General features: G+C 39.9%; 2 protein-coding genes and 1 non-coding gene across 3 annotated transcripts; 2 read left to right on the plus strand and 1 right to left on the minus strand.

Annotated features, from left to right (window-relative positions):
- Positions 1–193, plus strand: LOC122401211. Its single transcript, XR_006259427.1, has one exon. It is a non-coding gene; the product is annotated as a U2 spliceosomal RNA (small nuclear RNA).
- Positions 194–13,537: 13,344 nt separating this feature from the next.
- LOC122401193 (myb/SANT-like DNA-binding domain-containing protein 3) lies at positions 13,538–14,781 on the plus strand. The gene is made up of 3 exons (XM_043403171.1): positions 13,538–13,806; positions 14,018–14,241; positions 14,408–14,781. The coding sequence occupies exons 1-3, from the start codon at positions 13,538–13,540 to the stop codon at positions 14,779–14,781; spliced, it is 867 nt and encodes a 288-aa protein (XP_043259106.1).
- A 783-nt stretch (positions 14,782–15,564) lies between these two features.
- On the minus strand, positions 15,565–25,354 carry LOC122401170. Its single transcript, XM_043403134.1, has 18 exons — positions 25,279–25,354; positions 24,680–24,765; positions 24,336–24,597; positions 23,986–24,115; positions 23,644–23,795; positions 23,299–23,574; positions 22,725–23,036; positions 22,274–22,369; positions 21,340–22,105; positions 19,936–20,504; positions 19,372–19,550; positions 19,019–19,167; positions 18,286–18,432; positions 18,117–18,206; positions 17,303–17,687; positions 16,356–16,525; positions 16,142–16,285; positions 15,565–15,766 (listed from the first exon to the last, which is right to left on the minus strand). The coding sequence occupies exons 1-18, from the start codon at positions 25,352–25,354 to the stop codon at positions 15,565–15,567; spliced, it is 4,191 nt and encodes a 1,396-aa protein (XP_043259069.1).
- Between the last annotated feature and the right edge of the window lie 1,806 nt (positions 25,355–27,160).

The following is a 27,160-nucleotide window of genomic DNA, read 5'->3' on the forward strand; positions in this document are numbered from 1 at the left end:
ATCGCTTCTCGGCCTTATGGCTAAGATCAAAGTGTAGTATCTGTTCTTATCAGCTTAATATCTGATACACTCCCCATCGGGGAGTCAGAATATTAATCTGATTTTTGGAAATTGACGGAGCAGTTGGAGCTTGCTCCACCTCTGTCGCGAGTCAGCCTGGCATTGCAGTGCCGCCAGGATTGGCTCAATTATATAATACAAACATAAAATTTATAGGGGGGAAGAATAGAATAAAAATCAAAATCAAAATAAAAAAAAAAATTTTTCAAAAGTACCGCTATCCGTTGGACAACTATATGAGTTTTGCGACTACAACAGCACAGGGTTAGGTTTTCAAGAATTTACTAACTCTTAATTAAAGTAATACAAATATATTATGTTATGTTCGACCAAAGGTGGACTTTCGTGGGATTTGCCTGATGATGCGTACTGGAGCGAGCGTTACAGTCCTCACTGCCGTATACATTTAACTAGAATTTAGGGTACCGTTGGATCGTAGTAAGGAACAAAATTTAAGGAAGTTACAGGGAAAGAGAAAAAGTTTTTATGACGGAAAACAGCTTGTTGCTAGGGTAAGGAAAACTGCAGAAACCAGTATTCGAACAAAAATATTGAACGTAAAAATGAACGTGAAACACAGAAATACATAAAATGTATACAATTATAAACTGGAAACATATACTTTATCAATAGTAACTGAATACATTTGTAAAACATAGTTTTGTGTGTGTGGTGTGTGGCGTGTGGCGTGTGGCGTGTGGCGTGTGGCGTGTGGCGTGTGGCGTGTGGCGTGTGGCGTGTGGCGTGTGGCGTGTGGCGTGTGGCGTGTGGCGTGTGGCGTGTGGCGTGTGGCGTGTGGCGTGTGGCGTGTGGCGTGTGGCGTGTGGCGTGTGGCGTGTGGCGTGTGGCGTGTGGCGTGTGGCGTGTGGCGTGTGGCGTGTGGCGTGTGGCGTGTGGCGTGTGGCGTGTGGCGTGTGGCGTGTGGCGTGTGGCGTGTGGCGTGTGGCGTGTGGCGTGTGGCGTGTGGCGTGTGGCGTGTGGCGTGTGGCGTGTGGCGTGTGGCGTGTGGCGTGTGGCGTGTGGCGTGTGGCGTGTGGCGTGTGGCGTGTGGCGTGTGGCGTGTGGCGTGTGGCGTGTGGCGTGTGGCGTGTGGCGTGTGGCGTGTGGCGTGTGGCGTGTGGCGTGTGGCGTGTGGCGTGTGGCGTGTGGCGTGTGGCGTGTGGCGTGTGGCGTGTGGCGTGTGGCGTGTGGCGTGTGGCGTGTGGCGTGTGGCGTGTGGCGTGTGGCGTGTGGCGTGTGGCGTGTGGCGTGTGGCGTGTGGCGTGTGGCGTGTGGCGTGTGGCGTGTGGCGTGTGGCGTGTGGCGTGTGGCGTGTGGCGTGTGGCGTGTGGCGTGTGGCGTGTGGCGTGTGGCGTGTGGCGTGTGGCGTGTGGCGTGTGGCGTGTGGCGTGTGGCGTGTGGCGTGTGGCGTGTGGCGTGTGGCGTGTGGCGTGTGGCGTGTGGCGTGTGGCGTGTGGCGTGTGGCGTGTGGCGTGTGGCGTGTGGCGTGTGGCGTGTGGCGTGTGGCGTGTGGCGTGTGGCGTGTGGCGTGTGGCGTGTGGCGTGTGGCGTGTGGCGTGTGGCGTGTGGCGTGTGGCGTGTGGCGTGTGGCGTGTGGCGTGTGGCGTGTGGCGTGTGGCGTGTGGCGTGTGGCGTGTGGCGTGTGGCGTGTGGCGTGTGGCGTGTGGCGTGTGGCGTGTGGCGTGTGGCGTGTGGCGTGTGGCGTGTGGCGTGTGGCGTGTGGCGTGTGGCGTGTGGCGTGTGGCGTGTGGCGTGTGGCGTGTGGCGTGTGGCGTGTGGCGTGTGGCGTGTGGCGTGTGGCGTGTGGCGTGTGGCGTGTGGCGTGTGGCGTGTGGCGTGTGGCGTGTGGCGTGTGGCGTGTGGCGTGTGGCGTGTGGCGTGTGGCGTGTGGCGTGTGGCGTGTGGCGTGTGGCGTGTGGCGTGTGGCGTGTGGCGTGTGGCGTGTGGCGTGTGGCGTGTGGCGTGTGGCGTGTGGCGTGTGGCGTGTGGCGTGTGGCGTGTGGCGTGTGGCGTGTGGCGTGTGGCGTGTGGCGTGTGGCGTGTGGCGTGTGGCGTGTGGCGTGTGGCGTGTGGCGTGTGGCGTGTGGCGTGTGGTGTGGTAGCCGTAGTCTGATCACATAAATAAATGCAAGCATTTCCAGAAAGTTGTTGTAACAAAAAAAATTACTGATTTATAACATACACACACGCTCATACGTATATATTTGCTTCCAGAAAAAATCGCAAGAAAGAAGTACAAATATGAATAGAGAAAAGAAATATTACATTATAATAAATGAAAATATACTATAAAAATATTTAAATAAATAAGTAAAGAATTAATTAAATTAATTACATTTATAGCATATTAAATGAGAAATAAAAGTAGTAAAATACTGTAAATAATATGCAACAAAATGTAACAAAAATAAAATATGAAAAGCAAGCAGAAGAAATATTTACAAAAGTTGTAAAAAAGTTTCAAAAGTTCAAATTTTAATGAATATCGAAAAAATGTAATGTATATATTAGAAAAGAAAAAGTATAGTAAATAGAATTAATTTAAAAAATACATGTTCTATTTCATCATTATTTAGTCATTACTAGTAGAAGGAAATAAATTGTTATAATTGTGTAGTTCTAAGTGTGCAGAGTCTAGTTGAAAAGAAAGGCAATCAATATTATTACTCTGAAAATACGATCGTACTTCACAAATTGCATCTAAAGTGCTCGTATCCATTTGATTCCTCTTTTTATTCTTCACATCTGTAATAATAGAAAAAATTCTCTCTGCTTCGGCATTAGAATGTGGAAGTGTCAAAACTATATATTTTACTAAATTTTCTAAAGTTTGGAAAAAGCGGTTCATCGTTAAAATTCTTTTATTGAAAACTATTCTTCCACATGTCATAAATTTCTAAACTAGCTAAAAAGTTCTTATCCGCGTCGTTAAGGAGCCCTTCTACTTTGTGGGATTTAAAAAATAGAATTTTTTTTGCGTTTTCTTTTAGTATGTAGTCTCGAAAATATATCTACCAAATATTAAATTGAAATTCGGAAAACTAACGAAGTTAGAGCACAGACGAGATATATGAATAGACGTTTCACCACAGACGAGATATATGAATAGACGTTTCACCTTATAGACTTTCGCGGCCGAATCTGACTGTCATACCGACCTGAAAATTCGTAGCTGATTTTAGCGGCCTCTTCTCATGGATGGCGGTTAGCTGAGAAACTAGGCACTGAATTAGTATTGATGGGCAGCCAGCTGAGTGTGTACGTAAATACATGTGAGTTGATTATGGGAGGGATTGGAAAAGACAGTGGAGTATTATCAGACGGCAGACCCGTGCCGAAAGGGAACTGCCCCACCACTCACACACACTAATGCCAACCACCTTGTATATGAGTTCTGGCGTTTCGTATAGCTTCGTAGATTCGAGAAAGGCGGCGAATGTCAGTCTATCCTTCTTGCTCTCAACACAGCTGAAATTCGATCTCGCATATTCTCGAGCCGAGATTCTCGACTGCCTAGGCATTTTTGACTTTCCGACCTGTGTAGGCATATACAATGTATAAGCAATATACCATAATGAAGAAAAAATTACAAAAATTTGTTTTTACGGAAATACACGTTTTAAAACGATAATATTTTATGAACATATTTTAACCCTTTGCACTCGGTTGTCCCCTCTGAGGGGACATGAAAGTTTATTAGTGATTAAGAAGAATGAACTGATTTCACCGCAATTTTTTAAGAAACACATGTTTTCCTGTACTTTCCTATTAAAATGGGAAATATTCTATTAAAATGAGAAATATATCAGCCGTTTTTACGTTGGAAGTGGAAGGATTGTCGAGGATGGTCAGAGGCGTATGGTCGGATTCAAACACGTGGACAATAAACGTAACTATATAAACTATATTATTTAATGTTTACTAAAATTATTTAACATAAAGAACATAAAACGTAAACGTAAAAAACTATAAACGTAAAATCGAAACTTCATTCAAAGTCGAACCATTCCTATTGCTATCTTCGTTATAAATAAATTAACGTTCTTTGTCGGACAATAGAATGAATAATAAGCTACATATTCCAAATGTAGGCCAAAGAAACCGGGACTGCATTATATGTTCCGACAGGAAAACACCAGGAGAAAGACGTCAAACAACATTTTATTGTGAAACATGTATAAATCAACCTGCTATGTATATTGGGAATTGTTTCAGAATTTACCATACCATAGAAAATTATGAGAAATAAATTTTTATTTTGTATTGTAAATATGTGTTCTTCAATGTCCATAAATACATATAAACTAAATTTCAACACAATGCCTTACTTGGTTCCAAAGTTGTACCATATAATATCACAAATATCGCTGTTACTACAATGAATTCTATCTACACTTACGTGCCTGTTATATATATACGACTCGCCGATTGTTGACAAAAAATCTGCAGTATGTATACGACTCGCCGATTGTTTATTGTTTCTATAGATACATCGAGGCGGCCGGCAATGAATGCGTATAACAGCTGTGCTTAAAAACTCGATTTGTGTAGCCGGCCGCCAAACGGCGGCCACGCATTCATTTTCTATTTCAATTTTCTTTATTGATATTATCAGAAGTGGGAAAGATTTCAGCCATTATTTCGACAAATTGAATTATTAGATCATTAGCATGATATTGTCGACGGAAGAAGAATTCACCTAAATAGCCTGCGTAATGTATTTGGCGAGTTCCATACTTCAGAATATTCGAACCTTTGACAACAATGCAGAACTAGATTTAGCTCGACACATTATACATTATTTGTCGTCGGTTGTCATGCCGACTAATACAAACAAGAGAAAAAAGCAACGATCGTGGACTGATGCAATACAGAGTCACAGATATGTACATATAGACAGAATTCATTGTAGTAGTAGCGATCTTTTTGAAGAAAAATCTCGGAAACTAAGGCCGAGCGGCGGTTATATGTCTAGGAAAAAGTTGCTCAAAATGTTGATTTCTACAACATATTCAAAAATCATCGAAATCGGTGAGACCCGGCCTTTTCTAAATAATTACCTCATTTTCTTTCAATAATTCTCCATTGCAAAAATTCTACAGTATTCTTACATTTTTTTATATTTTAAAATTTTCCCATGTTATTAGAAAGTAGATATACAACGAAAGTTATACAATTTATAGTTCCTAACATGTATAACATGTATATGTATATAACGCATGGTCGCTTCGTATGGAAAGTCAATGAATCTTCAAAAAGCGCCCAGGTCCGATTTCGAGAAATGTACGGTCTGTCAGTCACGATGGCTTTTGTCGTTTACTGACGATTCGAACGGTTGGCGATGCCAGGGTTGCTTTCGAGAAATGTAAACGACGTCAGCGATGCAAGAGCGAGAAGGAAAGCGAGTATCAGCCTGTTCTTCTCAGCTCTTGCGAAACTCAACGAGCTCACGTACACGCAATTGAGCATAGTGTGCGAAAGCGAGGAATGAGGAGTTTCCGGGGCCCCGATGCACAGTCTGATTAAACTGATTTCGAGTCGCAAATACGTTTCTGCCGAGTTATTTTTTTAATAAATGATGTATTACAATTTAAAATAAAAAATAGAGAATTTGCGGTGTACGTATCAATGAAATACATCCTTATGAATTTTAATAATCTTGAAATTTTTAAATACTCTTAATCGATTGATTTCTCCAATGAAATTAATCGATTAATGTCCAATGATGGACCCTACAGCTTTAATTCCGTTAAAAAATAATAAAATTTATGTAATTTTATTTTCTGTCTCGCTTCCTCTTGTGTTAATTTCTGAATCTGTTGATAACGTAGCGAGTGACACGAAAATGGTAATGGGGTCTCGGGACCCCAGAAACTCCGGCCGAAAAATTACATTACGTGAGACGTCTATTCATATATCTCGTCTGTGGTGGTCCAATCTGACTGCCATACCGACCTGAAAATTCGGAGGTGATTTTAGTGTTTCCTTCACATGAATGACTGTCAGTTGAGAAACTATTAGATATAGATAGCTGTAGTGTTGCGTAAATACATGTGAGTCGACTATGGAAGATATTAAAATTCATTTCTGAATCTGTTGGTAACGTTGCGAATGACACGAAAATGGTAATAGGGTTTCGAGGCCTCATAAAAATAGGCCGAAAAAATACATTGGGTGAAAGATCTACTCGTATACCTCGTCTTCTCTGACAATACTCTAGAATCTTTGATGAATCAATGAGAATCAAAACTAACCTAGCGAAGAAGCTCTATATTTATGATGACCTATGCAAAGCGGATCGCAGCCAATTCGCTAATATTATTTAGTTTTTAATTAATAATTGCATTACCCAGCTAAGAGTGATACGATTATTAATTAAACGCTAAATAATATTACCCAGGTCTCACCACGTGGAGGTTGCTGCGAATGAAGACCCGCCCTAACCGAATCTCAACCACCCTCCATTAGTAAAGATCTTTTGTGACCAGCAATCGTTGGTCGAAGAAGCAATAAACGAAAGTGCAACCAACGAAGGAAACAACCAACGAAAGAGTTTTTTGAAAAAGAATTTGCCTCTAAATTCTCATCAACAAAACAGAGAAATAGACCAAAATATTGTCTGCCTGATATAATGATTAATATAGAGAATCAAACTCCTGCCTAACTATAAATCTAAATTCGTTTACATCCTACCTATCTAATCATCTAACAAAATACATAGAAAATATATTCTTCTTTGTTGATCCTTCGACGAAGATTTCCTGAAACATACTGTTACATTCTACCTAACTATAAATCTAAATTATTAAAACATAAACTAAGCAATCTGAAACAAAATACATGAAATACATTCTTCTTTCTTTTATCTTCTATTTATCCTACGATGATTTCCTGAAACACAAACAAAGCAATATCAAACAAAATTCTAACAATTCTTAATTGTTACTTCTATAAACCTAAAACTTCCATAAGAATATGCTCTGTAACAGAAACTTGTTTAATAGATTAGTAAGAGAACAAACAAAAATTTGACACCTGCAAGAAGCATATGCCCAACACCGAATCTGTAAAACTACAAATACTACAACTACAGGCAAGTGTAGTGACAAAGTAAAAATAGTACATAATATACGAGGTTACTTTGACTCTAAAATGTATTTGTCACGAAATATCTTCTTGCACGTCAATCTAATGATATATTTTAATAAGTAAAGAAAGACTTTGGGTATCTTCGATATCGAAGTCAACTCAATTATGAAAGTGAATTTAATTATTGAAGAATGTAAAGAACAATCAAAAGCTACTAATTTGACACTTATTTTAAAATGAATATAATTATAAGTAATCTCGGAAAACGAGAACCAGAGAACAAGCGAACGAGAGAAAGTTATGTACTCGTAGTATATATACTCATTATATATTCATTTTAAAATGAGTGTCAAATTAAAAATAATTGAATCTACTATAACATTTGTCATCTTAAAAATCGCGGTGTGCAAGAAGATTATAATTTTAAGCAAAAGATACTAACTACACTTGCCAAAGAAAGCACGTATACAACCAGTCGAAGCTTAAATAGGGGTGAAGGTACATCAAAACTAATATTTACATTAGTAAGATATAGTAAGAAATTTAATAAACTCTTAAAAATGATCTATCACCTAGCTAAAGGGAATTGAACAGAGTGAGGGGACTGGAGGTTCAAGTGACAACCCTCAATCTACCCCAACAATTATTAAATGGTTTATTTTGCGGGTGTCGGGAGTGTAGCCACACGTAGGTAAAATTGATACTATAACTGGCTTCGCAAACACGCGACGTCTTAGCCAGACTCGGGTCTAAAATAGACTGGGGGTCTTTCTTCTCACGTCCCCTGAATATATACAATTTCTTACCCTAATAGCAAAGGTAGAGAAAAAGAGACAGGACAAAAAGACGGAAAAACGAAACTGGAAAATACTCACAAGGAACCATCGCGAACGGTCCGGCTTCGATTTTGATGAAACTTTGTACACTTATAAAGCAGCCAAAAATAATCGACACGTATTTTTTTTAGCTGCGGTAACTCGAGTTTAAGGGGTGAAACCACCCCTTGAAGTTTTGGCTCGAAACGGCTATCTCGAAAACGGAAAGAGATACAAAAAAATTGTTAATGGGCGAGGTTAATGGTTTCTTATGTACAATAACATGGTGTTAAAAAATTTAAAAAAATACAATTTGTTTATAACAAAAAAAAATTTATTAACTTAATTTTTCATTTTATTGAAATTTTCATAATGACAAAAAATGACGAGCATTTTATTCCAAATCCATTGGTATGCGATTTTTTAAAATTGCCTCTTACAGTTTTGCAGATTTTGATGATTTACATCTTGCGCGCACATTCATTATGGTAGTAGCCGTTCTAACTTTGATTTTAATGAAGCACTGTAGGCTTGCACTAAATTATACAGTAATAAGTAGCGAGTAATAATAACAGTAACAAGTTTCTTAACAGCAACGAAAGGATTAATTATTTTTATTGCCCACCTATGACATCGTGGCAAAGGTGGAGCGATTTATAAATTATAAATATATGCAGTGTGTATAACAATTATTCTATATAGTTCCGACAATAGTGGTACTCGTCGAAAAAATGTTTGAAACATAAAGATTTCTTACACCATGCGCATTTAATTATTGCCACGTCACCGCAAATATGACATGTTGGCTCATTTTCAACAGAATAGCAGTACTCAACAGGATTCTGGAATGCATTTGGCTTTTCATCTATATATCCGGATTTATACCAGGAGTATTTAATAAAATTTTGGAACCTTGGCGATGAAAATTGATTGTGGACCAGACATTGAAGTTTAATTATATTATTCCTAGCGTGGAGATTAATGTCGTGATTTAAAACGAGAACTATATCGGAAAATCGGCGGACGAAATTTTTCCAAGTGCGGAAACCGTAAACATCCATTGGTTGAACATACTTTGTTCCACCTTTTGGTATTATAAAAAGTTTTACATTTTTACCCTCGGGAGTAACTTCGTTCACCGTCTTCTTACAGTGACCACTCCAGGAATCAAGAATTAGAACTGTTGCGGCCCCAGTATTTGCGAAGTAAATCTCTCTTAACCAGGTCTTGAAATGGTCCGTAGTTAATTTGCCAGACTTTGAAGCTACAAGATATACATTGTCAGGGCGAAATAAATGTTGTTCCACAATCGGCCCGAAATGTCCTGTACTCTGTTTCAGTACAATAAATAATGGTGACAGTAATTGTCCATCAGCTGAAATGGTTGGCTGGATTTTTATACCTTCTTCAGCCATAGAAGAATGATCTACGATTTTTATACCTTCTTCAGCCAAAGTGCGCCCTGAATGTAATTCCAAATTAAAACCACTTTGATCGGAATTGTAAACATTGTGTGGTTCATTTCGGGCTATATATGATTTTACTTCATTCACGAATGCGCTGCATTGCAAATGAATATCGTCTTCTCGATTTACCATATTTGTGGTTACAAATCTGGTAATTTTTCTGGACACTAATCTAAACATCTTTTTAAAAGTGTATAGCCAAGTATATCCGGCTTTAAATGTTTGTAAATTTTCTATGTCCCTCGCTTGTAAAGCCCATCGCCGTAGATCTACTTCATGCACAATTACTCTTAACTGCCGAGCTTCCATTTTATTAAATGTATACTCTGCAATACGTTTTATCTTTTCCTTTTTTGTGCCACCCTGTTCAACTTGTAAAGCCCATTTACGAAGCATTCTTTCGGATTTCACGTGACGGAATTTGGAACGTACGGTGTCTAATTTTAATCGCTTCGACTTCCCGCTGTTCCAGTACGCCACAGCTTTCCTTTTATATTCGAATGGGATGTATTCCTTATTCGAATGACATACAACGTCTTGTTCGTATATGTTTGGAATATTCGGTGTCCTATTTTCCTCCTCTTCATCTACCCACAACCAGTTCAAATCAGCATCCTGATTTTCTTGGTCGATAGGCGTCCCGTCCATTTCAACACACGTTTCATGTTCAACCAGGAATGCCGTGTCTTCGACACTTCTTACAATTAAATCGAATAATACATCCCTTAAATTTTCTTCTGCGCTATTAATTGGCGTGGGTCCCTGGTTCCACTCAACAAACGCAGCAGACAGTAAAGTTATTACATTAATAGGATTAATATTTACCATCTTTCCGAATACAGTAAAAGCTGGATATATGCAACAAAAGATTGGCTGGATAAGTGCATCGTTTAAATGCCCAGAATCGGCAAATCGGCTGTATGGATAACCAACAATGTTCTACACGCTTATAAAGAGCTAATTGCAATATATATATATATATCCAAGTTCTCCCACTTATCTACCAACAAATATTATTTTCACATGACAAGGGCAATCAATTTAATTAACTTTACGATATGTCACGTTATCAAAAGGTATAATACAAACTCCATTTCAATATACCCATTTTATCATGTTTATTACAAAAACCGTCTCGATTTTAAAGAATGTTAATAACAACAGAGATACAGATGCACATACTAATCTCATTTGACACGTATTTTTATTATACAAATTACACAGAATGCTTTCACAACAGTGAAGATTTAGATAACGTGCGTAAACTGCATCAGAGGCGAGCCGCAGAAATGACAATATTTATTTATTCAATTTGTATTTTAAAGCAAGTACATCATGAGAATAATAAGTGTATCTTTATCTCCTGGTATACACACTGTATGTATTTATAATTTATAAATCGCTCCCCCATTTCCACAATGTCATAGGTGGGCATAAAAGAAAATCTTTTCATTGCTGTTAAGAAACTTGTTACTGTTATTATTACTTGTTACTTGTTACTGTATAATTTAGTGCAAGCCTACAATGCTTCATTAAAATCAAAGTTAGAACGGCTACTACCATAATGGATGTGCGCGCAAGATGTGAATCATCAAAATCTGCAAAACTGTAGCAGGCAATTTTAAAAAACCGCATACCAATGGATTTGGAATAAAATGCTCGTCATTTTTTGTCATTATGAAAATTTCAATAAAATGAAAAATTAAGTTAATAAATTTTTTTTTGTTATAAACAAATTGTATTTTTTTTAATTTTTTAACACCATGTTATTGTACATAAGAAACCATCAATCTCGCCCATTAACAATTTTTTTGTATGTCTTTCCGTTTTCGAGATAGCCGTTTCGAGCCAAAACTTCAAGGGGTGGTTTCACCCCTTAAACTCGAGTTACCGCAGCTAAAAAAAAATACGTGTCGATTATTTTTGGCTGCTTTATAAGTGTACAAAGTTTCATCAAAATCGAAGCCGGACCGTTCGCGATGGTTCCTTGTCAGTGTAGGAAAAGTTTAGCGAAAGAGAGTCGTAAAAGTCAAGAGGATCGCCGGGCCCGGATCAGGGTGGTCCGAGGCCCAGGCGAAACCTCGAAAGAAAACAGACGCCTCGCACGGCTCTGGTCGCCAAGTGTTTAACAGGACGACCAGGCTCGCACGAGACCCTGGGAAAATGGAAAAATAGAAAGCTTAAAACTATCCTTACATTCCATTCCCATTCATACTCTGGCAAGGGCATAGTGGCTATACAATGGCCGCTACAAGAGTATATTAGCAAAATGTTACAAGAATTTAAGCTGAAACGTAAAAATAAAAATCTTATATTAATCAGTGTCATCGAAACAACCATCGAGACACCAGGTTGAATCAACACCAAACAATCAAAGGAAATGAAAGAATCAACAAAGTACCTCCATAGAATATTACGAGAATTCGAGCAAGATCGTAAAAATAAAAATTCATGAAATTGTACAGAAACAAATATAGTATATGATTGAAAACAATATTACATTATTATATCTTGTAACATTATACATATTAAAGCAATCACATAAAATCGAAAAACAATGTAAAAGTAGAAACAGAGAAAAGGAACATTCATAATAACCAAATAAAATCAGATAGAAAAATAAAATTGAATTCACATCAAACAAACAAATAAAAATAATAAAATATAAATAAGTGGAGTGGACTTACTACTTGTTGTCAGTACATAGGGTAGTTACCACTGGGCCAGCTGTAAAGTAAGAAAATATTCATATTATAGCAACATCAGTTAGACAAGCAAGGCAAAATCAGTTCATTGAAGCAAAATTGGCATCAAATGATAGAATAGAAGAGGGGAGAGAATTTTTAAACAGTTCTTACCGCAGGCCATCACCGTCCGGCACTGGTCAGTAGTGGTAAGAGCATTAGTCAGTAGTGGTCAGTAGTGGTCAGTAGTGGTCAGTAGTGGTCAGTAGTGGTCAGTAGTGGTCAGTAGTGGTCAGCAGCGGCCAGCAGAGATCAGCAGCGGTCCCCGGCTGTTTGTACTCTCCCGAATTCGCGACGAGACTGAAGAATTCTTCGCAGTGACCTTGCCTATATGTCTAAGATGATGAAAGGGTAGGGAGACCAGTCAGAGCCAAAGTTAAAGTTAACAGTTAAGACTATCTTATCTACAAAGAAACTATTTCGATTGGTCCCACCTCTTGACCATTTCTGGATCTTCACTGGACCGCTGACCTTGATTTCAACCTCACTGTTGACCTCTAGTGACCATAAGCTAGTCATTGTTGATCATCGACCCATTAAAACCATTACGAAGATTAAAGCTTTCTTACGAGGATCCCCTTACAATTTGATGCATGATATTTTTAACATTTTGTTCCACTTTGGGAGAGTGTATCTCGTTAATTTTTGTCTTTTTGTACGTCAGTTCGAACAATTGCCATACGTGAGCGAAAAATTCGGAGGTGATTTTAGCGTCTTCTTCTCATGGATGGCGGTCAGTTGAGAAACTATTCACTGAATTAATATTGATAGGCAAACAGCTGTAGTTTTACGTAAATCCATGTGAGTTGACTATGGAAGGGATTAAAATTCATTTCTGAATCTGTTGGTAACGTTGCGAGTGACACGAAAATGCTAATGGGGTCCCGGGACCCCTGAGGAACGGGCCAAAAAAATACATTAGGTGAAAGGTCCACTCGTTTACCTTGTTTGTGGTGTAACGTCTACTCCTATACCTTGTCTGTCAACGAACTATTTCGTTGCAAACATGAACGTTTTACCAATATGAGGTATTCAGCGACGAAAGCTCAAAGTGTATCAATTTTGCCAGTAGGTGGCATTTCTAGTACTTGTATGATATTCCGCTTAAAAGCAAGAACTCGATACCGGTATGAAAATCAGAATGCCAGCAAAGTTATATCGAAATACTGTGTATCGTTGTATTTCCAAAAACCAAAATAAATATCTGTGAGGGGGGGAACAAAGCGAAGGACCGCCTTGGGTGGCAGAAGCTCTAGCTACGCCACTGACCCTTGTATAATAACTTTGCCATTAAATTGTGCTTGCATCGAAACATAAACAGCAGAAGACGGCAACGATAGTCTAGCATTTTCACCGCGTTAAAATGGCTTCTTCGTCGTTGAAAAGTACACGGAAAACCTACAGCTTCGAGGAACGTGAGCTTCTGATCACGTTGATAAACAAATACGAAGACATCGAAGAGAAGAAGTCCGATCCGGTATCAATGTGTAAACGGAAGTCAGCCTGGTCTCAACTTGCCAGCGATTATAACTCGATGGTAGGTCCCCAAGGCGTGCGTTCGGCCGTACAATTAAGGCGATGCTGGGAAAACATGAAAGCTTGCAAACGAAATCGGGAGGAAAAGAAGTTACGGTAATTACAATTACAACGCATTCATAAATTTTCGTATCGGTGTACAGGGTGTTTCGTTTGTCGCGTTCGTTTCAAATATTTACGTCAAAAATAAAGATGGCGCAGTAAAAAAATTTGTTTCTTTGAAGGGGTCGGCTTTACGTTTTACAAGATATTTCTTTTTAGTGCTTTTCTAGTATTTCGATATTGATATTAATGTCTCTTTCCGAAGCATCTCGAAGAGTTTCTGCCAGTTGTCCAAAGATCACGCACGATCAAAATACTGGGAAAATAGAAACCCCAAACCAGAAGTTCCCATACCTGCTGGCACTGTGGGGTTGCCGCCGAACGTCGTATTCGAGCCAAAAGAATCAGAACCGTTTACGTTGCAAAGCGTTTATACCGTGAAGCCTCCGAAACAAAATTTGAAAGAAGAGAATCATTGTAAAGATACAGGTTATACATATAATTTTGCTGGTTACGTAAGGGTGTCAATTTCGATCCGAAATTTTCTCAAAGTTTATAATAAAGTATTTATGGAAATACGTCAGTACATCTTAAGAATTGTAAGACGAAAGTATAGTTAAAAATTAATTTCGTCTACGTTTCTCCGTTTTCTCAGATTCCGTCGGCAATAAAGTCGATTCTAATTTATTACCGCACGGCCCGATGGGGGATGCTTTCGAGAAGTCCAAAGATTGGGGCTCGCCTACTAAAGAAAACGAGGGAAGTCATTTAATATATAAATCGAACGCAACGCAAACGTTGATCTCTCCTTCGATTCACGAGCAACCTCGTAAAGGGAAAAGATCTCTTCATAGAGACGAGGAACTGCACGCGTTGGCCCTCTCAGAAGCACAAATGAAGGTCGACATCGCTGCTATGTTGAAAGAGGAGGCTCGGATTAAATTAGAAGAGGCTCACTATCGCAAAGAGGAGGCCAGACTGAGGATGCTTCTTTTTACGTACAAGCTCGATAGAATAAAAGAGGATTGACTCGAGAGAGCGACGAGCATATGGGAACTACGATGTCGCGTAACGTTCTTGTTGATCGTTTTGAAAAATGAAGAAAACAGACACCTTTAGATTAGAAATGAACGGATTCCACGTACATTCTGTTGTATCTATTTATATCCTACTCTAGATACAATTGAAATATAATCATAATAAATAAAAGTTCGTAACACTAACTACATGACAATTTTCTGTTAGTATTTTTAACCCGAAGTTGGACCATTTTAGTCTCTGTTTTCGTAGATAGGAGTACATATTTTACACGTTTTCTCCCTTAACGTTCAAATATAAACAAATATTGCGTTGTTTTACCGTAAAGCAATAAAATATTCTATGATTATAGTATTCGTGCCTGTATATGTATAAACGTAATTAAGACAATCAGGAAAAGCAGTTTCATATTATTGTGGCGATTTCAATAAACGGTTGGTACATATATTGCCCCAATGAGTGGTACAGTTGTCAATTTATTGACATGGCAGTCGTAGCTGGCAGTGGTCAGTGAACTTGACTAGCACTGAACGTAACTGTATTTGTTATTTTTGAATGATTGAAAGAAACGACGATAAAGCTAAAGTGTTGTTTAAAAATACAGACGATGAAACTTATCAATTATTTATAGATCAAGCTATTTAAGTATAACGCAGATTGTTAAATAGTAGTATTGAGATCGAATGGTATCCAAAAGTTACGTCATTCAAATTTGAACTTGTCGATGTTTCCGTTTTCAAACGTTTTCAAGTTTCGTTCAGAATTTTTTGTTTTTCACATCAAGTGGAAATTATCGTTGAGTGCTGGTTTGGGCGACGAGCATCGAGCAACCTCGAATAGCGATGGATCGGTGTAAATAGGTTCACTGGGGTCGAAGCCAGTCCTTCTGGACGATAATCCTACAGCACCCTCCAGCGCTGTTGACGACGAGCTCACACGCTGATTAATCACGTTACTCATGGATCTGGAGATCGACCTGTAAGTGAAATAATCCAACGATTAATTCTTATTGCGCCTACTTTTGCTGCAAAGGCAACAGTAAACGAGATATTGTATATTATATTTACACAATAAAGTGTAGGAAGTTATTAGTCATGGATGAACCAGTTTTTGACAATGGTATCATTATTCATACATGAAAAAATTGTTTACATAATAGCATCATCTGTAACTAATAACTTCCTATACATTATTATACAAGTATTATATTACCCAGCCTCAGGCAACTTTTATCATATTTTTTGTACCTTCCTCTTTATGGTTGTTTTTGAAGAGGATCAGAATAAAATGGTTCGAACGTTACTTTTAATTAAGAAAATCAGGGTTAAATAGATTCGAAGAGTTTACTTACGTTGATTGGAATGGTTTTTGAAGGCCTGTTCGCAAAAAGGAAAAATTATTCGCTCGACTGCTGTAAGCGTCGTCCGAGTGGCTGCTGCGATTGCACGGTTTATCAACTCTACGGTTCTTCGTGATTACCGAGTAAGCGTATTTTCTGAAACAATTGATTTCGATCGATTTAGTGTAAATAAACGCGAATTTGACGCTCCATTAAAACAATATACCTGTAAATCAGCATGGACAACAATACTACGGAAGCTAGAAGGACCACGAGCACTGCAACCGCTGTCACGAGGCCATAATATTCGTTTGGTGTAATGCAAACGCTTTCCATGACTGTAGTTTGTCTTTCAACAACTGTCTCTTCGTCAATATCCATTCTTGAGTCCAGCACCTATGACAAAGATCATTAGTACCGAAGAAATTAGAGAAAAATAAATAGCAACCCCACGTTACCAGTTAAGGGGCCTTTCTACTTTGTGGGATTGAAAAAATCGAATTTTTTTTCCGTTTTCTTTTAGTATGTAGTCTCGAAAATATATGTACCAAATATTAATTTGGAAAACTAACGAAGTTATAGTCTGCTGAAATGTACCACACGCAAGTATAACAACTGGACGTGAAACTTTAAAACTGTTTTTCTCGAAACTATTCAAGATATCAACATCAAATTTATATAATAGCTTTAGAACTAGTCTCCCTATACTATGACCTAGGATAATTGCAATATATGCAATACTTTTTTTTTATTAACAAAAAAAAACACCGGAATATATGAAAATATTCAGCATTTTTTCGTAAAATAGCTGCCATTTTGCCATTTTTCGTTTTTTTGAAAAGATCCTAGTTCATGCTATAACCAAACTTATCTATATTAAGAATATCTTTGGTTTTTGGATTTCGGATACCTTGTTCACAAAATATCACCTACGCAGTCAGGCGCCGTTCGTAAAAACTGTTGTTCGTTGATCAACAAAAACAGCGTAAGCAATAGACATTATGCGTTGTAAAAATTCGTAAATATAGTTAAATATATAATAGATATATCCACAAAACCCGAAATTAATCGCTCTTTAATAGCCCGCAAAAAAAATCATATAGAAACATGTATTTTTCTTGCCTAAAAAGTAGAATGGTCCCTTAAGGATCAACAAAAAGAACTTTGTCGTACCTCGATCATTTCTCTAACGTGTTCTTCTTCCTCTTCTTCCTCGGCTTCGTCTCTTTCATCCGCGTTAACGTCATCGATGTCCGTGGAATTGGACGCTGGGGATGTGTCGTTTCCATTATTCTCGATTATCGTACTTATTTCATTTTCTTTGTCAACGGTGTCATTCAACGACACGTCTCTTCGTCTCCTTCCGAACGATGGCTCGCTTCTTCCGGTTCCGCCAGAACAATACGCGGGCTGACAGCCATCTCTGCACGTTCTCACGGTTGCCTCGAACACTAAGAAATTCGATTCCGGGATCTTGAAGGCGTTGAAACGTGCCTCGAGACTATCCCCCTCTCGCAAACGGTCCAATCCAGGGAACACGTAATTGTCTACTGGACAACTGCACGAAGAACTCGTATTAATACTAAAGATTATTGTCTGGTACTAGAAAAGTAATAGACTTTCGAATAAGGAAAGCAGTCTACGGTGCATTAGCGTTAAAAGGAAAAATATATTTCCCTCCAAAGAACTTCGACGTGTTCTTATTTCTTCTTGTGGGTGGACACACCCCCGTAGAGTGAACCACAGAACTCCATTATCTGGGCTTTTTCTGTTGTTATGGGATCAATGATTCTTTTTCCTGATTTAATATGAAAGGCCGTCGTAGAACTTGATCGTTGCTATAACATTGTGACTTTTAGGTTTTCAGAATTATATACTTTTAACAACATCGTCGATACTTGTTTGTTTACGATAAAAGAGAGATCAAAATAATAGAATTATGTGATTCACTTTGAATAAAAATTACATTATTTTGCATAGTACTTGCCCATATCTGTCAATGAGCTGAACGCTCCTCCCTGAATAAGGATCTCTCGCTATGACGTTGGTAGCAAAGATGTCGGTTACGTAATTATACCTATCAGAAGCATTACACTTGTGTAAAAAAATTAATTTTGCACAGTTGAACAGAATGTTGTGCAAAGAAAGATACGAACCCTTCCTGAGCTTCCAGCCTGAAGGTGAGCGGGTCACCAACAGCGATGGTGGTTGTAGGTCTACCTTGATAGAGGATTAGCAAACGTACTCTGGAACTTAGGGTATTTTCCGCTGGCAGATACTCAATGGGAATTGGGGACCCTGACCTACACAGTATTAAGGTAAATTCTATTAGCGAAATTGAAATTGATATTTCCTTTAGCTTCTTTGAACTCTTTATATTTATTGAAGTCATCTACCAGAGTGATTTGATAATGGCGTCCAAAAATGTACAAAAGTATTCTGCACAAATAATGTGCAATTTACAGGTACACCATTCTTCTTTTCGTCCACCATTTTCCCCCATCTTGAACGAATAAGGGTTTCAACTTTATTATATGAAAAATAAGGGGGAAAACAGGAAACGTCCATTTTTAGTCATTTTATCATGTTTACTACAGTATTGTTAATTCTTTCTCGATTGGTGTATATTAAATGGTCCTGTAAATTTACACGAATAATCTTGAAAATTCTTGGATGTACTTATCGACGTACACGGATTGCAAGTTTCGTTTAAATTCGGGATCGTCGAAACATCTCGACTTCGTCGGAAGTGTTTATACAATATTAAAGTAAGTGTGCTTGCACCCGGTGTTGTATGCATAAATCATGCAACGCACGGTGCATTTTATATTTAATTGTGGACACGGCGAGTGCACCAGGTGCAAGGCACGGTTTCTCAATCGATATGACCTGGCATACCCGGCACCGATGTAGCCGGATGTGACGACAGCCTCGCCAGGACCTCGAAACAGGCAGGTGAGATTGAAGCGTTTGTCCCTTCCGGTTTGCACGTAGTCGGAGAACTGTACCACGACGATGTTCGTCATTGTGTCGCCGTACTGGAATTGTTCGTCAAATGTAATCTCAATTATGCGGGTATTCAACGAAAAATTAGCAAAGTAGATGCAAGTTTACCCACGTGGGTAGATATCTTTATAGATTTGAGAGCTTTCGGAATCAAAAGATTTGTAAAATGGCCAAGAAATGAGAGGCGGTGGACGTTGAGATATTTCAGAACATAGAGGGATAAGGCGATTTCTTACTCTTTGCGTGCCACATTCGGGGTAACCCTGAGGACCGCTGATTCGCAGCACGTTTACGGTTCCCCCATTTCCACGGAAGAAGCAGCGATCGTAATAGCCGTACGTGTATATCCGGCCAATGAATCCCTCCGGAGTCCTTAAAGTAAATTCCATTCCGTCTTCGCTACAGACTTGACTCACTAAAACGACCAGGCACACAATTTACTTGCGCTCGAAGAATCGTAGATCGAATAAAAAATAATCTAATGTCCTGTATCGTTTGGACTCTCTTCGATGATAAATATTCATAGACGAAGAAGATCCTCGTTATCGAAAACCAATGAAACGCGTACTCGAAACGAAATGTAAAAAAGTAAAAAAAAAAGTGTATACGTGTCGGTGGAAAGAACAAGCGGTTTATTTCTCCAAGCTAGATCCAAGTGACAATATTCGACAATATCTGTACAATACTTCGAAGCTTTATCGACGCATGGTTTCCACGTGGACGCGCTGCGATAAATCAGCCGCGCGATAAATATCTCCATCTAGTCCAAGGAGTCCAAGAAGGTCGGCTACGACGCTTACCGTCGAGACACTCCGAGTCCACGCCCTGTCTGCCGTTGTTTCTTTCGTAGAAATCGTAATCGGAGCCAGTGTCGTAGTAGACGGGGTTCCCCATGTCCATGTCCCTGGAGTCTCGATCGCTCAACTCGCAGTTGTCCCTCTCAGCGCCGTACGGGGCTGCGTAAGGACGATAATTAAAGGATCTACAGACGAAGTCCCTGGCATCCGCGCATTCCCTTTCGCATTGGGCCAGCGACGAAGCGGTCGTGTATCGTCTGACGAACGGCTTTCGGACCCTGGTGTGGGGCCCCACTTGACGGAAATTGTCCTGTTCGTCGCATCTCGACACCAGAGGCGGACGACCAATGATAGGACCACCGCTCGTTCCGAAAGGTCGGGTGTTGTAGACTCCACCTTCGCCCACATAGCCGCCGCCGATGATGCTACCGTCGTTGCTGTAGCCACCGTAGCCCAAGGGACGCGTTGGTCCAGCTACGCCATAATGAGGACGCTCTGGATGCACTTGTGACCCGTACCCATCGTCCGGATAATTGGCAGGGTAGCCGCTTGAGTGAGATGGGGGAGGAAATCTGAGAACGAAAAGAGTTGCATATGAGTGTAATTAACGTATTTGTTTTTGCAACTGCATATTGGGAGATATCGAACTACCATGAGGATATTAGGATGCAAGCACCATCTAAAGTCTTCTGAACCTCCACTGTATCTGCAGGATTGCGGGATTAAACGTAGACAAGATAACTTGTTATGTGGGCCTGCCAACTATCCTCATGGCTTAGGATTGGGAGATATCGAACTACCATGAGGATATTAGGGTGATAGCACCATCTGCTTTTGGGCTAAGGTCTTCCCAAACTTCCACTGTATCTACAGGATTAATTGTAGACAAGATAACTTGTTATATGGGTCCACCGACTAGCACTATGATGATGTAACCTCATTGGCTTAGGTAGAGGACTAGGAATTAAGCATTTTAAGGATAGTGTTAACTATTATTATAATATAGATTGCAAGCACCATCTGCCTTGGTCTAACTTGTTATGTACTGTCAACAACTAGCACTATGATAATTTTTATCTCATTGGATAGGGGACTAGGAAGCATTTTGTCAATTCTCTTGAATCAACAAGAGTTAAATAGAGACATCACTCCTGAGATATAAAGCAAAACAGATTTTCTAACTGATTTTTGCATATCTCAACTTATTCGTAAGTGCAGGGAATAAAATTTTAACCGGGAGCAATATTTCCTCTCTGTTAATAACCGAGAAAATGAAATTGTAAAAGATATAATGAACGAAGTATATCACGTCTCACTGTTCCCTCTATCCCTCTATTTAGCTCGGAATGAATTCGACGTAATCTGATCAGAAACGGGAACAATGTGTCCTGGTCTGTCGTAGCTTACCGGCTGGGATAAAGGTCCTTGTCCGGGTATCTTTCACTGATGGGATATCGATCTGCGTGAGGCCTTGCGCCACCTAATCCTGAAGGATAACGATCCAAAGGATCCTCTGGAATGGGGTACCGGTCTATGGTGTTGGGATAACGGTCGCTGTCGCTTGGATAGCGACCTGGAGATATTGGATACCGGTTACCGCCTCCGGTGGGATATCGAGTGTTCGTTGGATATCTGTCTATAGCTGGATCGGGTATCGGATATCGATCGGCAGGAACTGGACGACGATCGCCGCCCCTGATCGGGAATCGATCGGAAACTGGATATCTGTCGGAGGATGGATATCGATCTCCAATCGGGTAACGATCGCTTATAGGATAACGATCTGCCGTGGGATAACGATCGTTGACAGGATATCGATCTATCGGTTCAGGGAAGTTGTCACCACCTGCTCCGATTGGGTAGTGTCCACTTATGGGATACCTGTCTGGGTAACGATCAGGATAGCGATCTGGGTACTTGTCAGGATAGCGATCTGGATACTTGTCAGGGTAACGATCTGGATATTTGTCTGGATAACGGTCTGGGTATTTGTCAGGATAACGATCTGGGTACTTGTCAGGATACCGATCTGGATATCTGTCGGGATAACGATCTGGATAACGATCGGGGTATCGATCTGGGTAACGATCGGGGTATCGGTCTGGGTGGCGATCCGGAAATCGGTCTGGCTTCACGCTGCTAGTGTATCCTTTGTCGTAGTCGTCTGGGTAGCCTGCGTGCAATGTAAAATTTCTCTTATATTTATTTACATGGATATTGATCAACATCAATTATATTTATGTTTTGAATAGTCTAATCGTTATGAATATTCACTGATTGTTTTTTTAAACGATTTTCTTATTATCAACTTATAAAATGTATAGTGAAATTCGTGTCTAACCGGGTCTTCCGAGAGATGGACGGCCAAAGTTCGTATCTTGTCCTAATGGATCTGGTCGGTAGCCTGGGTTGTCTCGGTCTCCGTCCAGATATTGATCTGTCCATACAATTTTACCCCAGCATCATGAAAAATGTATCATCCAATACCATTATGCTAAAACTCCTTCTGATTATCGAACAATGTTCCTCATTATTTTCACTTCAACGAATTTCATATATTCTTGAATGGACATTTTATACTCAATTTTATACTACAAAATTTATGCTCTTTCTTTTAAAAAATATCTGTTCTTATGGTACTTCTATAAAAAAGTGACTTGTACCTTAAGAATTCTTTTAAAAACGTGGAACGAGATTTCGTAGAAACAGCGTTATAGTTTTTTAAGGAGATGAACAACAGTTTCGAGCTGCTCGAAAGTAACCTGTAAGTATATCTTTGCCCAAAGACTCACGCATAAGATTCTCATAATAATCGTAATCTGCGTCATAGATGATCCTGTGACCGTCACGTTGATTAAATCGACTCAGTCGACAGGTATGGTAATGCTCGGAATAGACAGCGCTTCTGCATTGGAAGCTGGTCTGTCGAAGACACTCGTCAAGGCATTCGCTCAAGCTGCGCCCGGTTATTTCCGAGTGGAATTCTCCGCTTAAACGTGAATTCCGGTAACGTTGAAAGGCAGTGTCAGGTCGACGTCCGTCGGAGAAGAGGTGCGACGAGGAGCTGCTGTCTGGATACTCGGAGCCACGTGCTATGGGCGGATCTACGCTTCATAAGTGGGTACTGATAAACCGTTGAAAGGTGCTAATTGATCGTTGCACTTTTATTAACACTCAACGTTAAAACTCTGGACTGTAAAAGACTCTATAGATAGAATTTGGCATCTCTTATAATTTTGTCATCCTTCTATTATTATATTATATTCATTCTATTAACTGTGACGGGGATATCGAAGACCAAAGTAATTTCAGAATACTCTTTTGTAAGCTATAATTCAGCTTACCAGGTATCCAAGGTGCACTTACGATTATCCAGGCAAACCAAATCGTAGAAATGGTGGCTAGGGCTGCTGCTGATTCCAATATCATCCTTCTGGGAGACCGAGTCTTCCTCCGAAATGACGCATTGTCGCGTCTGCTCGTCAAACTCGACGCTTCGACAAAAGTATTTTTCCGCTCTGAGGCAAAGGGCTTGGCACTCGTCCAGGGTTAGGTTCGTGTAAATGTCGACTTCGAACGGTCCCCGTAGACGCTTGTTCTCCTCTTTGACGAACACGGCCAATCCATCGCAACGTCGCTCCGCTAGGGAATTCGAAACACGGATAAAATGATCCAATTTCTTAATGTATAAATTATTTTCTAATTACTCACCGTTGAGACACGTATTCTCTAGGTAATCGGAATTAGGATCGTCCTCCAATAATTCAGGATGCGTTCTTCTGGTGAAGCGACTCAGAGCGCAGCTTCTCAGCGCCGTGTCGTAGGTCGCCGATCGGCAAATGAAACTGAATTCGTTGAGACATCTTCCACAGAGAAAAGGTCATATTAAACTAAGAACAGAATCTATCAATGAGTTTATTAAGTTTCACTAAATTTGTACAGTGCCTGTACTTCGATAAACCTGTTGAAAATGTATTTATACTATTCTTCGTCGCAGGGCTCAATAAAAGCCCATGCAATTACGAACTTAATGTCGTTTTAATTATGTAATACCTGTCCTCGCAGTCGGTTCTGTTTGCCGCGCTAACTTCCTTAATGTCTGTCAACGGTAGTTTCAGTTTCTTCCTCGGATGTCTCTCGTACACGTAACGTCTATTGGGGCATTCTCTTTCTATCCTATCCGCTGTACAAAAACAAAACTCTGCTAACCAAAGACGAAATGCATAAATCTAATACACGTATATAAGTTCGTTGAAGTCATTAAAAAGTTACGTTCAAACTTTTGGCCCTTTTTTTGCAGTGATATTTATTTGAACTCTTCGGGGGTCAAGTAGATTATACAACAGGATTAACAAATGGAATTTTTGAGTTTTATTGTGTTGAAAATTTGAAAGTGCACTCACAGCCGAGACAAACTTCCGTGAAGTGAACGCTGTTTGGCACCAGCATCAGGTTTCCGATGCCCTCTGGTTGCGCCTGTTCTCTGGTTAAGTAACAAGTACTTTCCTCGTACTCTGCAGCCCCGCTGAAAGACGCGATTCTGCTACCAGGTTGGAAGTCGAAGCTCGTGCAAGCGCGTACCAAGTTGTTTGTTGCCGTTCGATCGCGTAGACAAAGTTCCTGACATTTTTCCAAAACTCTGAACGGCGGCGCGGAGTCTCGTACCTGGAGGAAACGTTCCCACGCGAATTAAGCGAAAACGTTTTAGCGTTAATTTTGCCAGAATTAATAGGTAAATATTCGGTACCACGTCATCGTCGAAGCCTTGAAGCTGTTGATCTGGAAGTCTCTCGTAAACAACTCGACCTAAACCGCCATTACAGGTTGTTTGTCCTGAAAACACGAGAGGCCATCCGTTATCGCTTCGGAATGCGTTTAATGGACGGTATTTATGTTATTTTCACGCAAATGGATTATTATTTCCTCTTTCGTCTCTCCCCGCGACGCAAAAATTAGGTTATTTCCTTTGGCGACGTGTGCTGGAGCGCTACGATTTTATCGTCGCGACATTTTCATGTGCCATAAGTGGCACAGACGGGGGCACAATGGAACGAAACGTAATTTCGCAAGCACACAAGTGACATCACTCCTGTTGTGCATTCCATCGCTAATTTGCAGGGCCGCGAATACCGCGACTATTATGATTCGCAGATTTCAGAGTACAAAAGAGATTTTTTAGAGCATACACGTCGACAATATCGGATCGAAAATGAATAGGTCGATTAACTAATTGAATAGTTCCTTGACCGTTAACCGATCAAAGTTTCAACATCCGTTTAACGTCCTATCAATTATGAATAGTGTGAGGTCTATGGAAATTAAATTAACAGACAGTTATTCACTTACCATTAACTACCACTTTTAAGGTAGCCAAGAGGGAGATTGTTTGTAGTATATCCGATATGTTGTTAAACTTTTTCATTTTCATTTGTTGGTTCGCCGTTTAGTGGTCGTTCCCACATCGATGGAACTGTAAAATCAAAGTTATAATTTGTAAAATTGAAATTTAGCGTTGCATCTCAGGGACGATCTCAGCGGCAGTTGAAATTTGATCACAGTGACTCTGTTGGCGATGAATCGTAACCGTAGAGGGATTACTTTCATCTGGTTTGTTCCAATGGAGCGTTAGTAACGATAACTGGAACGATAATGGGCAACTAATAATGTAATGCTTGAAAGTTGGAAACACGGTCCGTTGCCTTTACGGGCGTGTGCTGGTCCTCCGGCATCGTGTAGGTGCGTACGTTACACTCGTGTCAAAGAAAAAGGTTCACGGGGGTGCCAGTGTGTGGGAAGTGTTCAGGGTGAGTGCTGCCCAGGAATTCCATAAAACCTTGCGCTGTCTCTCCGCGCTTTGAATACGCTTCCACTAGACAAAATGAACTCGTCTTGCATGTTGCGATCTCGTCTGAACTTCAAAGTTACTATTTCGCGAAGTAGGTACCCGAGAAAAGAGAAAACGTCCTTTCGATGTACTAAATTTAGAATTTATAAACATACTTTTACAGCGGTGCCTTACAACTTTGTAGGGCCTAAGACAAAATAGAATTTGAGAATCCCATTTAAGGAAAAAACTGAATTAGAATTAATTTTTCCGTTGCATGTGTAATTTTTAATGTTTTATCGGCTTTAGAATTTGATTCGTTGAGTAATTATTGAGAAATCGTATTAATTGGAGCAAATTGTCAAGCCTTGCACACGTGGCTTGCCATTAACGGTACTCGACCTACGCATAGAAGTTCTGCTTATTAATTACGTTATGGTTTATCGCCTCGGTAATTGTGGTTGTCTGTCCAAAGAGTATGAATGCTCATTCAGTGATTAATGTTACGGTCGACAAGAGAAAATTATACGTTCGCTTGTTTGAACCCCTAACATATAATACTGCATTGAATAATATAGTGATCACATATTATTAAATTTATGTAATTGCGTCGTGGGTGGTAGAACGCAAATGAACACACTACGACTGAATTTTCAAACACTAAACAGAAAATAGTAGGATCAAAAATGTATTAATTGTCCCGGATATGAGCAATCACCTATTCGTATAAAAATTCTTTAAAGTAAAGAATGATGCAATCTCCTTTTCATACAATCACAGCGCTGAAATTTCAGAAGCATAAGTTTCCCGATCATTTGATTTCCAGTGTTACGAAAGTTCCCGTCGCGTGGATACCTTTCAAGTAAATTGCCTTCGTATAAAAAAAGAACTGTCGCATTCCGGAAGTTCATTTGTTTTGGGAAAATCTCGTTATAAACTACAAAACAAAGCTATTATCATTATCGGGATTTGAATTCTATGCATGGATAACATTCTTGCACGCATTTCAAACTGTGCAATCTAGACTCTGAATCCGAATAACATAGCAAAGCCTTATAATACAATTTCCATCACAATTTGACAAACAACAAAACCCATCGAATATTTTTTGTCGTTTGATCAGAAGCTATTATAAACCTTTGTCACTGTACTTACGGAAACGTTACAGACAAACTTCCCGCGTATCGTCTTGATCCTAAGAACTCTTCCGCTAGATGGACCCAAGATGGTCCCGAGAGGATGAACTTCGACCTACGGGCCTTCGAAAAGGGTCTAACAAAAATTCCAACAGAACCGTCCAACGCGAATGGCACCTGTAATCAAACTGACGGTCAAAATCGGCGCGAACCATGGAAATAATGCATAACATACGGTCGACGGGGTGTGGAGGGGAAACGATGACGA

Source organism: Colletes gigas, unplaced genomic scaffold (assembly GCF_013123115.1).
Source record: "Colletes gigas isolate AHSC1104 unplaced genomic scaffold, ASM1312311v1 Colletes_gigas_Sc00022, whole genome shotgun sequence".
In the NCBI taxonomy this organism is placed as follows: Eukaryota; Metazoa; Arthropoda; class Insecta; order Hymenoptera; family Colletidae; genus Colletes; species Colletes gigas.

Excerpts from the sequence above, each read along its gene's own strand:
- LOC122401193 (XM_043403171.1), top strand. The coding sequence starts at position 13,538 with ATGGCTTCTTCGTCGTTGAAAAGTACACGGAAAACCTACAGCTTCGAG. Across the intron at positions 13,807-14,017 it reads CGGGAGGAAAAGAAGTTACG|CATCTCGAAGAGTTTCTGCC; the intron begins GTAATTACAATT and ends CTCTTTCCGAAG. Across the intron at positions 14,242-14,407 it reads GAATCATTGTAAAGATACAG|ATTCCGTCGGCAATAAAGTC; the intron begins GTTATACATATA and ends CCGTTTTCTCAG.
- LOC122401170 (XM_043403134.1), bottom strand. The coding sequence starts at position 25,354 with ATGAAAAAGTTTAACAACATATCGGATATACTACAAACAATCTCCCTC. Across the intron at positions 22,106-22,273 it reads TCCATCTCTCGGAAGACCCG|GCTACCCAGACGACTACGAC; the intron begins GTTAGACACGAA and ends CATTGCACGCAG. Across the intron at positions 18,207-18,285 it reads AGGCTGGAAGCTCAGGAAGG|GTATAATTACGTAACCGACA; the intron begins GTTCGTATCTTT and ends TGCTTCTGATAG.